The sequence below is a fragment of the Crinia signifera genome, chromosome 2, assembly GCF_055691185.1.
Source record: "Crinia signifera chromosome 2, ASM5569118v1, whole genome shotgun sequence".
NCBI lineage: Eukaryota > Metazoa > Chordata > Amphibia > Anura > Myobatrachidae > Crinia > Crinia signifera.
In genome coordinates, this window is record NC_139218.1 from 611,704 (window position 1) to 631,705 (window position 20,002).

A 20,002-nucleotide genomic window follows, 5' to 3' on the forward strand; every position below is an offset into this window, starting at 1 on the left:
ATACGCACACAGGACCCTCCCTTATCTCTCTCACACACACACACACACATACACAGGACTGCGCCCCCCTCCCCCATCATACGCACACAGCTTATAGAAGTGACCTCTGCGCTCCAAAACCTGCAGCGTCCACTTGCCACCAGGGATCACCACTCCCACTAAAGAACCGCTAAACACACAAATGGTAGCAATGTCAGACGCGCTGTCCCACTCTATATATAACACGTTCCTGATTTCCTCCTTTCCCAATATCTGTTTTTTCTTCTCCAAGACGTTCTCATGAATTGGAAAAGACAGAGAAGGAAACCATCCGATGTCTTTCACAACAGGACATTCACAGGGACTCCTGCTACACCCTCTTTACTGATCTTTTATCAAGGCCCTAGAGCAGGGTTGCCGACTTTGCCCTATAGGCACATAAAGGTTTCTTTTAATACACCATCTCCAGTAGAACCATCAATTAAGGATCTCGCCTGCATACGGTGCCCTATTTCCTTGAAAGGTTTCTTTGGAATTATGTTTTTATTATTTTTACCTGTATTGTGACTAAAAAACTTTTTTGGGATCAAATTGGGAGCTGTTTGGACTTTGGAATTTATCCAGCCAGCATTGGTCGTTTGGGAATACTCCATTTCAAGGAAAATAGGGCACCGTATGCAGGCGAGATCCTTAATTGATGGTTCTACTTATGGAGATGGTGTATTAAAAGAAACCTTTTACGTGCCTCTAAGGTAGGGTTGCCGACCTTCCCGGAATTACCGGGAGTCTCCTGAAAATCGGGTCCCCCTCCCGGCCCCCCTCCCGGCCCCCCGGAAGGGTGGGCAACCCTCCCGGAATCAGGGGGACCCCCACGATTGCGGGATTTAAATGCCGCAATCCGCGGGTCTCAGAGGAGGGGGCGGAGCTAAAACGTCACTTGTGTCATTTTAGCCCCGCCCCCTCCATTGAGATAAGTGATTTCGGGTATTTCCCGAAATGGGGGCGGGGCTTAATGACGTCACAGTCATCATCGGATGGTTTCCTTCTGTCTTTTCCTATTCATGAGAACGTCTTGGAGAAGAAAAAACAGATATTGGGAAAGGAGGAAATCAGGAACCTGTTATATATATATATATATATATATAGAGTGGGACAGCGCGTCTGACATTGCTACCATGTGTGTGTTATACGCACACACATGACTGCCCCCCGTATCACACACATATATGCACACACACGACTGCCCCCCGTATCACACACATATACGCACACACGACTGCCCCCCCGTATCACACACATATACGCACACAGGACTGCGCCCCCGCCCATTACACGCACACACATGACTGCCCCCCGTATCACACACATATATGCACACACGACTGCCCCCCGTATCACACACATATACGCACACACGACTGCGCCCCCGCCCATTACACGCACACACATGACTCCCCCCCCCCCCCCTACGCACATGCACGACTGCCCCCCACCCCTATCATACGCACATGCACCACTGCCCCCCATCTCTCTTAGGCACACACATACACAGGACTGCACCTCCATCTCTCACAAACACACCCAGTACTACCCCCCATCACACACACACAGGATTACCCCTGATCACACATGTGCACGCACACACAGGGCACGCGCACACGGGACTACCCCCCCATCACACGCGCACACGGGACTGCGCCCCCCCATCACACAGGACTACCCCACCCCATTAACGCACGCACACACACAGTACTACCCTCCATCACACACAGTACTACCCCCCATCTCACACACACACACACACACACACACACACTGCTACCATCCATCACACATGCACGCGCGCACACACACACACACTACTACCCCCCATCACACATGCGCACACACACACACAGAACTACCCCCCATCACACACACACAGTAGTACCCTCCATCACACACACACACAGTAGTACCCTCCATCACACATGCACGCGCGCGCACACACACACACAGAACTACCCCCTATCACACACACAGTACTCCATCACACATGCGCGTGCGCGCACACACACACACACACACAGATAACTACCCCCCATCACACATGCGCGCGCACACACACACACACAGAACTACCCCATCACACACACACAGTAGTACCCTCCATCACACACACACAGTAGTACCCTCCATCACACATGCGCGCACACACACACACACACACACACACAGAACTACCCCCTATCACACACACAGTACTCCATCACACATGCGCGTGCGCGCACACACACACACACACACAGATAACTACCCCCCATCACACACACACAGTAGTACCCTCCATCACACATGCGCGCGCGCACACACACACAGAGAACTACCCCCTATCACACACACACACACAGTACTACCCTCCATCACACATGCGCGCGCGCACACACACACAGTACTACCCTCCATCACACATGCGCGCGCGCACACACACACACACACAGTAGTACCCTCCATCACACATGCGCACGCACACACACACACACACACAGAACTACCCCCTATCACACACACACACACACAGTAGTACCCTCCATCACACATGCGCACGCACACACACACACACACACAGAACTACCCCCTATCACACACACACACACAGTACTACCCTCCATCACACATGCGCGCGCGCACACACACACACACACACACACAGTACTACCCTCCATCACACATGCGCGCGCGCACACACACACACACACACACAGTACTACCCTCCATCACACATGCGCGCGCACACACACACACACACACACACAGTAGTACCCTCCATCACACATGCGCACACACACACACACACAGAACTACCCCCTATCACACACACACACAGTACTACCCTCCATCACGCGCGTACACACACACAGAGAACTACCCCCATCACACATGCGCGCGCACACACAGTACTACCCTCCATCACACATGCGCGCGCGCACACAGTACTACCCTCCATCACACATGCGCGCGCACACACACACACAGAGAACTACCCCCATCACACATGCGCGCGCACACACAGTACTACCCTCCATCACACATGCGCGCGCGCACACACACACACAGAACTACCCCCATCACATGCGCGCGCGCGCACACAGAACTACCCCCATCACACACACACACACGCCCGCACAAACACACACAGAACTACCCCCCTACCAGTACTAAAGTGAATTTTGCAGCCTTGCGAGTTCGCCTGAAGCCCCCGCTGCCCGCATGCCCCCTCCCCCCTTGCTGTGGGCGCTCGCACACAAGCAGCTGCACATTGGCATAAAAACCTACGCGCAGTTGCGAAGAATCGGTCCCCCATGTGAACGCGCAGAGGACCAATTGAATTAGAATAAGCCCCAATGTGCCTTTATACTGTCTCTTCTCCCTGCAGGTCATATGGATGCACGCCATGCTGGGGACTTATCCACACTGTTTGACGTTGGGGGGATTATTGGTGAGTGTACATGTTGGGGATCAGTAAGCAGAGGTTCACATGTTGGCATTTACACATCTATAAACATGATTCATTCATTCAGTTTATCAGAGCAGCGCTACAAGAACTGAGCGTACAAATTAATATATAGAAAAAAAATCACATTTCACCATAAAATGACAATAAATATTACAACAACCACAACTGGCCAAATAGACAGTGCAGCAATGACTATATGTACATCAAATAGCACATGAGTAATTGCAGACCTCCATACTTTTGATTGTTCCAAAGAGGGGGTGTGAAGCTGCCGCAAGGCCACCCCCCCCCCCCCCCCTCCTTGCTGCTGTGGGGGCGCGATGCTGCCGCAGGGCCATTCCCCCCCCCCTTTGCTGCTGTGGGGGCGTGACGCTGCCGCAGGGCCATTCTCCCCCCCCCCCTCCTTGCTGCTGTGGAGGCGTGACGCTGCCGCAGGGCCATTCCCCCCCCCCTTGCTGCTCTGGGGGCGTGATGCTGCCGCAGGGCCATTCCCCCCCCCCCCCCTGCTTTGCTGCTGTGGGGGCGTGACGCTGCCGCAGGGCCATTCCCCCCCCCCCCCTTTGCTGCTGTGGGGGCATGCCCAGCAGCTCCGTGAGTTGCTGGCTATGTCCCAAGCCCCTCTGGCTGCAGCATGTACTCCCAACTAGCGCCCCCCCCCCCTTCCCCGCTGGAGGACACTGCTGGCCCCGGGAGGGACACAGGAATGTCCCAAAACACCGGGACATTCCCGTGATAAGTGGGACAGTTGGGAGGAATGTAATCGTGTACGTGCCATTATTACGCCTTTGTTATTCCAGAGTAAAGCGTGCAGATCTAGTGTTTGCTTAGTGTGGCAATAGTAGCCGCCTTGGATGGGGTGTTCCCAGCTGCTGGTGCTGTCGCCAGCTTGTAACAGTGATTTATGGATGATAGAACGCGTTTCTCCACCTTATGCAGCCCATACCAGTGCGATGCGGGCTGTGCATTCTGTGCTTTGAGGTGCGCGCTCCCGCTCACCTCATCGCACAGTACAAAAAGTATGTGCTTGCATCGCATTGTATGCACAGGCAATGCAATGCAATGTGATCCGTAATAGTACAGCACGGTAAGCACGCACATATCGCAGCGTGTATGGCCAGCATTAGAGTTACTTTTATGGACTTACAGTAAGTAGCGCTCCCTTAGGTTGCACATGCGCATTGATGAAGGAAAAATGTATGGTTTTGTGTGTTGGCACAGGGGTAGTCACTCCCCAATATAAAGCTAAGGGAATAGAAGTATGTATTGTGCCAGTGCTGGCTGAATAAATTTGCAAGACTGTTACAAAATTATATATCAATTTTTAATAACTACACATGACAAAAAATCTAAAAAATGCCATAAAATTATTATTATTATTATTATATTATCTATAATATTGCAATTTTTAAAAACTGACTGAAGTCTTCATCAGATAAGAACAAGCACATTAAAGTTCCCGCTGGATGTGAATGAATATTACCAACCCACACTGTGTTGGAGTAGATGCTGGACGTGAATGAATATTACCAACCCACACTGCGTCGGAGTAGATGCTGGATGTAACAAAATTGGATCTGGGGGGTAGGTGTGTACTTGCGCTGCTGACAGTTTAATGGAAGAATTTTAACACTCTTTTTTGCGAGACAATTGCGCAGAAGAAATGAATGGAGGACACACTGCTTAAATAGTATAAATTTTATATATAGAAGATAAAAAGGCTTGCAATAACAATATAAAAATAATTACATATATAGAAATAAACAAAAATAAGAAAATAAAAACCTAATTATATGAAAACAACAATAAAGTTAATAACAATATATTGGGCTTGTTGGAATGAAAACCATATGATAGGGTTTTTTGAAAAAAATATATACTAGACGTCTAGTTTGGGTGCTCCGCTTTTTAGATGAATTATATAGCAACAATTGTAGAAGTCCAAACAGTTTATTATACAATAATGAGTATGTTGAATTAATATCCGGAAAGAGTTATTGTTAGAATTATGAAAGATTGATAAACTGGGTGATTTGTTGAATTAAGCATGTAACTTCACACGCATCCAAAGATAGGTAGCCTGACAATGATGGTAATTGCGGTAATTGAAAAAGATATGGTTCAGAGCGGGGCTCTGGTTGTATCTCACCCCTTTATTGACAGGTCGTCAGCTGGTTGCTCCTGATCGGGGGGGAGGCTGGAATGGATCTCATGCAAGACGCTTCAATGCGCCGTCAGCCAGCGCCAGCTCCTCCGGCAGCAGGAGCGTCCAATTCGTGCAGACGCTGTGAATGATGTTGGAGACGTGAGCCCGGCAGGATGCGGGGGTGTTAGTTCGGCAGGGTGGACGGAGTAGATGTGAGCTGGACAGGTACAGCACTCTCGTCTGCGGCAGCTTGTAGCCCAAATGCGTCTGTAATCAAGTGACGTCAACGCGTTTCGTCTCCTGAATCCAATGGAGACTTTCTCAAGACGGATACCTTGCTGGTAATCCAGGTGCTTATTTATAGGTTGGCAGCCTGAGTTAATTCATTAATTGACCTATTAATTCCAATTGCCCAATTGATCATAAATAAACTTATAAAAAGTAATAACAAGATGTATGTACATAGAGTTAAATAGATATATCTACTCAATCTATAATATGCTATAGCAGTGTGTCCAACAATTTATATCTTATTCAGTCTAAAAGTATATTTTCAACGGAATGCTTTGTTAATCACTTAATTAGAGAATTTTCTTTTAACTAGTATCACTATTCAAGGGGATTGTTAGATCTTTTCATTTCATATATAGCCATGATAGGTTACGAATAGGGTAGTTTTATATGGCAACATAGTCAATAATCATATAGAGAACGGAAATAGGACGAAGAGCATGTATATATATGCACTAAAATAGGGGAATATAGATTTAAAGATATAAATATTAAGAAATATAAGATAATGATTGAAATAAAGATAAAAATAAAGATAAAAATAAAATAAAATGAAAATAAATATAGATAAAGAATATAAAATATATACCTCTGAACCATATCTTTTTCAATTACCGCAATTACCATCATTGTCAGGCTACCTATCTTTGGATGCGTGTGAAGTTACATGCTTAATTCAACAAATCACCCAGTTTATCAATCTTTCATAATTCTAACAATAACTCTTTCCGGATATTAATTCAACATACTCATTATTGTATAATAAACTGTTTGGACTTCTACAATTGTTGCTATATAATTCATCTAAAAAGCGGAGCACCCAAACTAGACGTCTAGTATATATTTTTTTCAAAAAACCCTATCATATGGTTTTCATTCCAACAAGCCCAATATATTGTTATTAACTTTATTGTTGTTTTCATATAATTAGGTTTTTATTTTCTTATTTTTGTTTATTTCTATATATGTAATTATTTTTATATTGTTATTGCAAGCCTTTTTATCTTCTATATATAAAATTTATACTATTTAAGCAGTGTGTCCTCCATTCATTTCTTCTGCACAATTGTCTCGCAAAAAAGAGTGTTAAAATTCTTCCATTAAACTGTCAGCAGCGCAAGTACACACCTACCCCCCAGATCCAATTTTGTTACCTTCTATTGTGGGATAAGGCATCCCCACAGGTGTTGTATGCAGCAGCAGACAGCTGATTAATTAAGCACCCATAGGTGTGCGCACAATGAGTGTTAGGGGTGCACAGGCACCCCCAAATGCTGTGCCCACCCTTATGAACAACTCCCTGCCGCTAGCAATACAGCAATACCTTTTACCAAAGTCTTTTGCTTTTTAGACCTGTATTCCATTAAAATGAGTGCCCATCAATCAATTGTGTGTTTTGCATTGTTAATTGTACTAGACCGTTGTCATATCACTACATACCTGCAGCATCCATATAGTTTTTTTACTTTATATGCATGTACTGTTATACAGAGTAATAAGAATATTAAAACTGAAATAGGCCGGAGATTATGTTCTAGCTGAGAGACATTTTATATTGTAGCGAGTACCAATAGATGATGGTAAACATGCATGATTGGCAGTGTTAGACACACCCAATGGGCCATGCTAGACACGACCAATAGGTGGTGCTAGACACACCCCATTGACAGTGCACCCCCTAATGAAATGGGCTGCGCACGCCTATGTAAGCACCACAGCGTGAATATATTTAACCCTTTATACAGCGCCGGGGACCTTGCTAAACTGAGATTGGGCAGTCTAGCTACTCTCAGTAAGTAAGGAATCTCCTATCCTTCTTTTTTCTTTTGCCAACCCCGAGCAGCTATTTTTTAATCCTAATCTTTTGTTGATTATTGAAACACTCTGATTGCTGACCATTGTGCAGGAATGAATGATTTTAGAAGCTATAATGAACGGAAAAATCGCAGAGAATGCTACTTATCCTCGTTTAACTCCACCCAAAAGGGGGAGGAGCAGTTGCCCAGTGCCCCGTCCAACATGAGCAAGTTATTCTATAATCTTGAAGATTTATTGAAGGATGAGATGAGAAATTGGTGGGACAGTGTTTCCCTACAAAAATACATCGATGCAAAAGTAATCCCGAGAGGGCTAAGATTATCAAAACATTTATCTATTAATGATCAACCTGAGTTGCTTGCTAGGTGGACGGAGGCACTGGACAACTGCTCCTATACACTAATGAAACTATTGATAAAATATCGTGAGGAGATGGTAGAAAAAACCATAACTAAAATTGAGAAAGTCAAGGATGAACTGATGATATTCAGGGATAATCCTGCCTTTAAAGAAAAGGACGAGCAGATTAATAATAGAGTTGAGAGATTTGAAAGGGAGCTACTAACAAATAAAAAACGGAAATGGGAACGAGATGATAACGACTACAAAAAAGATATTGTCAGGACCTACCATAAAAGAAATGTAAATGAATATACTGAGGAAAATTACCAAATAAGCAGACCCCGTAACAACTTTAGACAACGTAAACCTTCATATCAAACATATAGAGATAGACCCTATAGAAACTATAGAGAAAGGATAGATTCTTCAAATATAGAACCCAGACCATATAGGACACAATATAGAGACAGAAGAAGATCTCCATCTCCACGTCCTACCCTAAATAAAACATCGGGCGCCAGATATCAGAATGAACAGGTTTTTCAGCCACGCACATGGCAAGATCCCAATCGATATGCCCATCTCCCTCATCATACACCAAAAAGATACAGAGAAGGAGAGGGAGACGAGGAGGACGCAAAAGAACAAAGAAAACCCCGCCTAAAATAGACACCACTGGTATTTTCAACTTAACGACCCACCAACTAACAGACCCTCAAAAAACATTATTATGCAAGGGCCTGAACTTTGCACCCCAACAAAATCCTAATGTGTTCGACCTTTTTATTGATCTCAATAGATTTACTAGAGACCTATGCAGGAAACGCTACTTTGCCACCAAAGACCTTGTAAGAACCAATCAATCAAGTGACTGTGTTCCAATAATTCTTGATGAAACCGACCTTGACGGTCTACTAACACTAGAATCCCTTCTGGATGAAAACAACCCAGCTGAATTAGAAACTTTTAATGTAAATACAACAAAAAATTCCAATACAAAACCCCTCTTTAAGAAAAAATCCAATTTTTTCCCACTTGAACAAAAAAGTCCAGCAATCACTGTATTCTATAATAAAACACTCCAAGATTTCAAAGAATTGTGCTCTCAAACAGACAAAATTACTAAGAAAGCAATTAGGAATAAATTCTCTAGCCCGTATATCTCGTCAGCTGATAATTTAACTAAAAACGAACGCCTCGCTCTTAAAAATTTGAAAGAGGATTTATCCCTTGTGGTAAAACAGGCCGACAAAGGGGGGGGCGTTGTAATAATGGACCGAGAGGCCTACATAGCCGAGGCATATAGGCAACTACATGATCCTATCTATTATACTCAAATGTCCAACAACCCCTCCACCACTTACCAGGCACAATTCAAACAACTTCTTGATAAAGCGGTTCTGGAGAATGCAATATCTAGGGAGGAATCCCAATTTTTATTTCCCTATCACCCAGTCACACCCACTTTTTATTTTCTACCTAAAATTCACAAAAACCTCACCACACCACCAGGGCGTCCTATAATTTCGGGTGTGGGCTCTCTTACTTCTAATGTTTCACATTTTGTTGATACACATTTACAGAAATTCGTCACTTCACTCCCCTCGCACATCAAAGACACGACACATATACTTAATAAAACTTTGGACATAACCTGGACACAAGGGTGGGGCTTCCTCACCCTTGATGTCCAGGCACTATATACTAACATCCCTCACGATAAAGGTGTAGAGGCCATTAATTATTATTTAAACACAGACAGGAAAACGTTTATCTTGGACTCCATTTTTTTCATTCTCACTCACAATTTTTTTATTTTTGATGAGCACTATTTTCTACAGCGCCTTGGGACGGCCATGGGGACCAGATTCGCACCAAGTTTTGCGAACCTCTATATGGGCCGCCTAGAGGAACAACTTATTTGGGGCGGCCCATTTGAGGAGAATCTGGTCCTCTATGGCCGTTTCATTGACGATCTATTTATTATTTGGAAAGGGGGACACGATTTGGCACTAGATTTTGTTAACCACTTAAACTCAAACACATTTAATCTCACCTTTACTCACACTTTTAGTTATACTTCGGTGAACTTCCTGGATATTGCATTCTCCATTCATGACAACATGCTGATTTCCACAAATTATGTGAAACCAGTAGGAACCAGCAATTATCTCCACTATAAAAGTGGACACTATAAACCTTGGATCGATAATATTCCAAAAAATCAGCTGACGAGACTGCGTCGAAATTGCACCTTGGAGAGAGACTATAAAACCCAGGCACAACATATGCTTCAAAATTTCAAAAGACGGGATTATCCCGATAAACTACTACATGAGGCCAGCTGCCAGGTTGATAAAATTAACAGAGATACCCTTTTGCTTCCCAAAAAAACAATAAACAAAGACCCTAGTATTGAAATTAATAGTTTGGCATTTATTTCAAAATTTAATAATAAATCACATCAGATAAAGAAAATCCTACTTAATAATTTTGAAATTTTAAAACATGATAAAATTCTACAAGGTCTACTTACAACACCAAAAATTACGTTTAGACGCAATAGAAATATAAAAGACTCAATTGCACCTAGTATGCTACCAACTCTGAAAAATAAGCAGCAATCTTCTTGGCTGCAACCCAAACCTAATGGTACATTTCGATGCAATAAGAATATTTGTTTAACCTGCAAACATATGGCTAACAAAAGAAATACTATAATATCTTCCTCAAACAATAAATCATTTGATATTAAACAATTTATGAATTGTGATTCATCTTATTGCGTATACGTGTTGGAGTGCTCGTGCAAACTCCAATACGTAGGACGCACAACAAGATCAATCAAAACAAGATTCAGAGAACATCGGAATAACATTTTAAAGAAGTTGGTGAACCATAGCATCCCTCGTCACTTTCTAGAGAAACACACAAGTGACCCAAGTAGCCTGACCCTAATGGGGGTTGTACACATTTTGAATACGAAAAGAGGGGGGGATAGATTTAGACGACTCTGCTTAGCGGAGTCAGCCTGGATATTTAAATTGGATACTCTTAGCCCCAGGGGTTTAAATGAAGCCCTAGACTTTGCTGGTTTAGACTAATGAGGTTATATAAGTGGTCATAAGTGAACAATTAACTGTTTATACAAATGAGGATGGGACTTCTTTGGGTGCCTGGGGTGGGGAGACAGGGATCTACCCATTCTGCGCAATATGTGACAGGATGGGTTTGCAGATCCCCCTCTCACCACCATAGGTACCCCCACTTTGGAAAATTCCTTGGAAAATATTTTGAAAAATCCTCTGAAGATCTCTTTGAAAAATCCTTGAAAAATCCTTGATGAAAAATCCTTGATAAAAAATCTTTGCAAAAATCTCTGCCTATGTAAATATACATCCCATATGATTTTACATTAAAATAGTTGCGGTAAAGGGTCGTTATATTAATAAATAAATCCTTCTATCTGGAACATCCTACAGATTATTAAGAACACAGAAATATGAACTAAACCTGTGTATATATTGTCAGCTAGATCAATGACCTATAGGGTCACATAAATTGTTTGACTCTGATGTGTTGATGCATATATAATGCTCCTCACTACTTTCAATGTTTATTTTTATATATAGTCCTACACATATGGTAAAAACGCTGAATAAAATCTGTTTAGATATAACTATTACTATAAGCTTTATATAAATGAATTTATATGCATTGGAAGTATGATGTATCGCGCTGGATCAATTGGAGTGCGATGTAATATATATTGGAGTTTGGTGCTCTACATGTGTACTTTGCACATATATTTCTATATACATCTCTGTACTCTTATTATAACATTTATTTTTATTTATTATTATTCTTATATTTATTTATTTATATTTATTTTTATTTATATATATTTTATATTCTTTATCTATATTTATTTTCATTTTATTTTATTTTATTTTTATCTTTATTTTATCTTTATTTCAATCATTATCTTATATTTCTTGATATTTATATCTTTAAATCTATATTCCCCTATTTTAGTGCATATATATACATGCTCTTCGTCCTATTTCCGTTCTCTATATGATTATTGACTATGTTGCCATATAAAACTACCCTATTCGTAACCTCTCATGGCTATATATGAAATGAAAAGATCTAACAATCCCCTTGAATAGTGATACTAGTTAAAAGAAAATTCTCTAATTAAGTGATTAACAAAGCATTCCGTTGAAAATATACTTTTAGACTGAATAAGATATAAATTGTTGGACACACTGCTATAGCATATTATAGATTGAGTAGATATATCTATTTAACTCTATGTACATACATCTTGTTATTACTTTTTATAAGTTTATTTATGATCAATTGGGCAATTGGAATTAATAGGTCAATTAATGAATTAACTCAGGCTGCCAACCTATAAATAAGCACCTGGATTACCAGCAAGGTATCCGTCTTGAGAAAGTCTCCATTGGATTCAGGAGACGAAACGCGTTGACGTCACTTGATTACAGACGCATTTGGGCTACAAGCTGCCGCAGACGAGAGTGCTGTACCTGTCCAGCTCACATCTACTCCGTCCACCCTGCCGAACTAACACCCCCGCATCCTGCCGGGCTCACGTCTCCAACATCATTCACAGCGTCTGCACGAATTGGACGCTCCTGCTGCCGGAGGAGCTGGCGCTGGCTGACGGCGCATTGAAGCGTCTTGCATGAGATCCATTCCAGCCGCCCCCCCGATCAGGAGCAACCAGCTGACGACCTGTCAATAAAGGGGTGAGATACAACCAGAGCCCCGCTCTGAACCATATCTTTTTCAATTACCGCAATTACCATCATTGTCAGGCTACCTATCTTTGGATGCGTGTGAAGTTACATGCTTAATTCAACAAATCACCCAGTTTATCAATCTTTCATAATTCTAACAATAACTCTTTCCGGATATTAATTCAACATACTCATTATTGTATAATAAACTGTTTGGACTTCTACAATTGTTGCTATATAATTCATCTAAAAAGCGGAGCACCCAAACTAGACGTCTAGTATATATTTTTTTCAAAAAACCCTATCATATGGTTTTCATTCCAACAAGCCCAATATATTGTTATTAACTTTATTGTTGTTTTCATATAATTAGGTTTTTATTTTCTTATTTTTGTTTATTTCTATATATGTAATTATTTTTATATTGTTATTGCAAGCCTTTTTATCTTCTATATATAAAATTTATACTATTTAAGCAGTGTGTCCTCCATTCATTTCTTCTGCACAATTGTCTCGCAAAAAAGAGTGTTAAAATTCTTCCATTAAACTGTCAGCAGCGCAAGTACACACCTACCCCCCAGATCCAATTTTGTTACCTTCTATTGTGGGATAAGGCATCCCCACAGGTGTTGTATGCAGCAGCAGACAGCTGATTAATTAAGCACCACAGCGTGAATATATTTAACCCTTTATACAGCGCCGGGGACCTTGCTAAACTGAGATTGGGCAGTCTAGCTACTCTCAGTAAGTAAGGAATCTCCTATAGATGCTGGATGTGAATGAATATTACCAACCCACGCTGCGTCGGAGTAGATGCTGGATGTGAATGAATATTACCAACCCACGCTGTGTTGGAGTAGATGCTGGACGTGAATGAATATTACCAACCCACACTGCGTCGGAGTCGATGCTGGATGTGAATGAATATTACCGATCCACGCTGCGTCGGAGTAGATGCTGGATGTGAATGAATATTACCGATCCACGCTGCGTCGGAGTAGATGCTGGATGTGAATGAATATTACCGACCCACGCTGCGTCGGAGTAGATGCTGGACGTGAATGAATATTACCAACCCACGCTGTGTTGGAGTAGATGCTGGACGTGAATGAATATTACCAACCCACGCTGCGTCGGAGTCGATGCTGGACGTGAATGAATATTACCAACCCACACTGCGTCGGAGTAGATGCTGGATGTGAATGAATATTACCAATCCACGCTGCGTCGGAGTAGATGCTGGATGTGAATGAATATTACCGATCCACGCTGCGTCGGAGTAGATGCTGGATGTGAATGAATATTACCGATCCACGCTGCGTCGGAGTAGATGCTGGATGTGAATGAATATTACCGACCCACACTGCGGTGGAGTAGATGCTGGATGTGAATGAATATTACCGACCCACACTGCGGTGGAGTAGATGCTGGATGTGAATGAATATTACCGACCCACACTGCGTCGGAGTAGATGCTGGATGTGAATGAATATTACCAACCCACACTGCGTCGGAGTAGATGCTGGATGTGAATGAATATTACCGACCCACACTGCGTCGGAGTAGATGCTGGATGTGAATGAATATTACCGACCCACACTGCGTCGGAGTAGATGCTGGATGTGAATGAATATTACCGATCCACACTGCGTCGGAGTAGATGCTGGATGTGAATGAATATTACCGATCCACACTGCGTCGGAGTAGATGCTGGATGTGAATGAATATTACCGACCCACACTGCGTCGGAGTAGATGCTGGACGTGAATGAATATTACCAACCCACACTGCGTCGGAGTAGATGCTGGATGTGAATGAATATTACCAATCCACACTGTGTTGGAGTCAGGGGCTGGCTGGCAACTTTTAGCCTGGGGGGGCAAGTCCAGAGCACTGGCCCATAAGTAACAGCGCATCGTTAAATTTAGGTTTTGCGGTTTAAAAATATGTATTAATAAAAAAAAAAAAACAATAATAGGACACCACAGGCTGCTCCCCTGTATAATATCAGGACACCACAGGCTACTCCCCATCTTATAATAATAACAGGACAACAGAGGCTGCTCCCCTGTATAATAACAGGACCCCACAGGCTGCTCCCCTGTATAATAATAGTACCCCCACAGGCTGCTACTCCTGTATAAAAAAGTACACCACATGCTGCTACTCCTGTATAATAAAATTATACCACAGGCTGCTCCCCCTGTATAATAGGACACAACAGGCTGGTCTTATAATAATAGCAGGACCCCACAGGCTTCTCCCCCAGTATAATAATAACAGGGCCCCCACAGGCTGCTCCTCCTGTATAATAATGGGACCCCCACAGGCTGCTCCCCTTGTATAATAATAACGGGACCCCCACAGGCTGCTCCCCTTGTATAATAATAACGGGACCCCCACAGGCTGCTCCCCTTGTATAATAATAACGGGACCCCCACAGGCTGCTCCCCTTGTATAAAAATAACGGGACCCCCACAGGCTGCTCCCCCTGTATAATAAACTTACATCACAGGCTGCTCCCCCTTTATAATAACAGGACACAACAGGCTGCTCCCCCTGTAATATATTAATAATAATAATAACAGGACCCCCACAGGCTGCTCCCTTTGTATAATAATAATAATGGGACCCCCACAGGCTGCTCCCCCCCTGTATAATAACTGAACCTTACAGGCTGCTCAGCCTGTACAGTGCCTCTCCCTCTTACCTTGATGCCAGACAGTGAGGCAGGCTGCAGCATAGGGAAGAAAGTGTAACGCACAGGCAGGAAGTAGGTGCAACACACAGAGTCTCTGTAGTGGCCTCCTGCACTAGACATGTCCTCAGTGCATTAGGCTGGCGGCCATGTTTATGGAGACCACTCGGAAACTGGTCAGTCTGGCTGCAGCAGCAACCTCAGAACAATGGCGGCCTGCACGCAAAACGATTCAGCGGCCCGGGGGCACATGGCACCCTGCCCCCCAGCCCAGCCCGCCCCTGGTTGGAGTAGATGCTGGACGTGAATGAATACAGTCATTAGGTCGACCCCACTAGGTCGACTGGCAGGAAGTCGACCTGACTTAAGGTCGACATGGGCCAAGGTCAACCTGACTTAAGGTCGAATTTGCATAAAGGTCGACTGGTCATAAGGTCGACATGGGTTTTTCACTGTTTTTTTATCCGAATGTCGACACAGTCGAAATGGACACAGTTGGCAATGAGAATCGGACCCTCGCATAGCTCGCTTCGCTCGCAATGCTTCGGGCACGGTGCCTCGCTTCGCTCGCCACAGCTTTAATAACCTCCTCCACGGCCTAGTGGATGGTAGGGCATGAAATACCGCCTGTCGGCACATGTCGGCTCAAAAAACAGTGAAAAACCCCATGTCGACCTTATGACCAGTCGACCTTCCTCATGTCGACCTTTATGCAAATTCGACCTTAAGTCATGTCGACCTTGGCCCATGTCGACCTTAAGTCAGGTTGACCTTCCTGCCAGTCGACCTAGTGGGGTCGACCTAATGACTGTAGACCTAAGTTCATTCTAATAGATGACCGTATCCCGTCGGAGTAGATGCTGGATGTGAATGAATATTACCAATCCACACTGTGTTGGAGTCAGGGGCTGGCTGGCAACTTTTAGCCTGGGGGGCAAGTCCAGAGCACTAGCCCATAAGTAACAGCGCATCGTTAAATTTAGGTTTTGCGGTTTAAAAATATGTATTAATAAAAAAAAAAAAAAAACAATAATATGACACCACAGGCTGCTCCCCTGTATAATATCAGGACACCACAGGCTACTCCCCGTCTTATAATAATAACAGGACAACAGAGGCTGCTCCCCTGTATAATAACAGGACCCCACAGGCTGCTCCTCCTGTATAATAATAGTACCCCCACAGGCTGCTCCTCCTGTATAATAATAGTACCCCCACAGGCTGCTACTCCTGTATAATAATAGTACCCCCACAGGCTGCTCCTCCTGTATAATAATAGTACCCCCACAGGCTGCTACTCCTGTATAATAATAGTACCCCCACAGGCTGCTACTCCTGTATAATAATAGTACCCCCACAGGCTGCTCCTCCTGTATAATAATAGTACCCCCACAGGCTGCTACTCCTGTATAATAATAGTACCCCCACAGGCTGCTCCTCCTGTATAATAATAGTACCCCCACAAGCTGCTACTCCTGTATAAGAAAGTACACCACATGCTGCTACTCCTGTATAATAAAATTATACCACAGGCTGCTCCCCCTGTATAATAGGACACAACAGGCTGATCCCCCTGTCTTATAATAATAGCAGGACCCCACAGGCTTCTCCCCCTGTATAATAACAGGACCCCACAGGCTGCTCCCCCAGTATAATAATAACAGGGCCCCCACAGGCTGCTCCCCCTGTATAATAATGGGACCCCCACAGGCTGCTCCCCCTGTATAATAATAACAGGACCCCCACAGGCTGCTCCCCCTGTATAATAATAACAGGACCCCCACAGGCTGCTCCTCCTGTATAATAATGGGACCCCCAAAGGCTGCTCCCCCTGTATAATAATAATGGGACCCCCACAGGCTGCTCCCCCTGTATAATAATAACGGGACCCCCACAGGCTGCTCCCCATGTATAATAATAACGGGACCCCCACAGGCTGCTCCCCCTTAAAATAATAACGGGACCCCCACAGGCTGCTCCCCCCTGTATAATAACTGAACCTTACAGGCTGCTCAGCCTGTACAGTCCCACTCCCTCTTACCTTGATGCCAGACAGTGAGGCAGGCTGCAGCACAGGGAAGAAAGTGTAACGCACAGGCAGGAAGAGGTGGAACATACAGAGTCTCTGTAGTGGCCTCCTGCACTAGACATGTCCTCAGTGCATTAGGCTGGCGGCCATGTTTATGGAGACCACTCGGAAACTAGTCAGTCTGGCTGCAGCAGCAACCTCAGAACAATGGCGGCCTGCACGCAAAACGATTCAGCGGCCCGGGGGCACATGGCACCCTGCCCCCCAGCCCAGCCCGCCCCTGGTTGGAGTAGATGCTGGATGTGAATGAATATTACCAACCCACACTGCGTCGGAGTAGATGCTGGACGTGAATGAATATTATATATATATATATATATATATATATATATATATATATATATATATATATATATATATATATATATATATATATATATATATATATATATATATATATATATATATATATATATATATATATCTCTATATATATATATATATATATATATCTCTATATATATATATATATATATATATATATCTATCTCTATTTTGAATGCAATAAGGGTCTGGGGTATGGCCCTGGGGGGGAGGGTGCGCGCGGGGAATGGCCCTGGGGGGGAGGGTGCGCGCGGGGAATGGCCCTGGGGGGAGGGTGCGCGCGGGGAATGGCCCTGGGGGGGAGGGTGCGCGCGGGGAATGGCCCTGGGGGCGAGGGTGCGCGCGGGGAATGGCCTGGGGTGAGATCAGATTATGCAGATCATGTAATTCCATTTAAAGCTATAACCGTGACCTATAAATCTTATTCCTGGTGCAGGTGGAATTCTCGCCGGCGTCACCTCTGATAAATCTCACAAACGAGCAACAACCTGCGGAATAATGTTGTTCTGTGCAGCGCCCACTGTGAGTATCAGACAGCCTGACAGTAAGACCAATGTGCGCGGGGTGCTGACTGTATATAGCTCGTGGACACGGGGTGCTGGCTATATATAGCTCTTGGGAATGGGGTGCTGGCTATATATAGCTCTTGGGAATGGGGTGCTGGCTATATATAGCTCTTGGGAATGGGGTGCTGACTATATACAGCTCGTGGGCACGGGGTGCTGGCTATATATAGCTCTTGGGAATGGGGTGCTGGCAATATATAGCTCTTGGGAATGGGGTGCTGACTATATATAGCTCTTGGGAATGGGGTGCTGACTATATATAGCTCTTGGGAATGGGGTGCTGACTATATACAGCTTGTGGGCACGGGGTGCTGGCTATATATAGCTCTTGGGAATGGGGTGCTGACTATATACAGCTCGTGGACACGGGGTGCTGGCTGTATACAGCTTGTGGGCATGGGGTTCTAGCTATATATAGCTCTTGGGAATGGGGTGCTGACTATATACAGCTCGTGGACACGGGGTGCTGGCTGTATACAGCTCGTGGGCATGGGGTTCTAGCTATATATAGCTCTTGGGAATGGGGTGCTGACTATATATAGCTCGTGGGCACGGGGTGATGGCTATATATAGCTCGTGGGCACGGGGTGATGGCTATATATAGCTCGTGGACACGGGGTTTTGGCTGTATACAGCTCGTGGGCACGGGGTTCTGGCTATATATAGCTCTTGGGAATAGTGTGCTGGCTGTATACAGCTCGTGGGCACGGGGTGCTTGCTGTATACAGGCCATGGGATAAGGGGTAACAGATGGAAGGGGTAGGGAAAGGTTACAGCGCCAGCTAGGCCTGGGGCAGAACCAGCACACGACCTGGCTGGGGCATTAGTGGACTGGAAGCTGCCCCTCTGTGACTGGATGGCATGTAATCACTGGTGTCCTCATACAATACTCTGTTACAGCTCTACTTCTTCACGGCTGTCAGTAACACAGGACCGGTATCTACTGTGTGTAAGTCTGTCACCCCGTTATATGGGCACTCGCCCGTCTCTCCATGTCCACCTGTCACACACATTACTGACACTCTGTCATGCATGTTTCATGCACTTTACTGTCTCTCTCCTGCATGATGTCACTGACTGACTGTCTCTCTCTCATGGCACTGACTCCCTTTCTCTCCTGCATGATGTCATGGGCTGCCTCTCTCTCTCTCTCATGACTCACCGTCTCTCCCCAGCATGATATCACTGACTGTCCTCTCTCTCTCATGGCACTGACTCCATTTCTCTCCTGCATGATGTCATGGGCTGCCTCTCTCTCTCTCTCATGACTCACCGTCTCTCCCCAGCATGATATCACTGACTGTCCTCTCTCTCTCTCATGGCACTGACTCCCTTTCTCTCCTGCATGATGTCATGGGCTGTGTCTCCCTCTCTCTCTCTCTCATATGACTCACCGTCTCTCCCGAGCATGATGTCACTGACTGCCTCTCTCTCATGACACGGACTCTGTCCTGCATGATGTCACTGACTGCCTCTCTCTCCTGCAGA

General features: G+C 44.5%; 1 protein-coding gene across 4 annotated transcripts in view; it reads left to right on the forward strand.

Moving 5' to 3' along the window:
• SLC37A1 (solute carrier family 37 member 1) overlaps positions 1-20,002 on the forward strand; it is a 114,196-nt gene that overhangs the window by 71,994 nt on the left and 22,200 nt on the right. For all 4 annotated transcript variants that reach the window (XR_014470215.1, XR_014470214.1, XM_083171425.1 and 1 more), the window contains exons 13-15: positions 3,395-3,457; positions 18,385-18,470; positions 19,415-19,463. Coding sequence is in view for 2 of the 4 variants with exons in the window: in XM_083171425.1 (XP_083027551.1) it covers positions 3,395-3,457; positions 18,385-18,470; positions 19,415-19,463 (198 nt within the window). In the remaining 2 variants the exon portion in view is untranslated. The remainder of the gene's footprint in view (positions 1-3,394; positions 3,458-18,384; positions 18,471-19,414; positions 19,464-20,002) is intronic.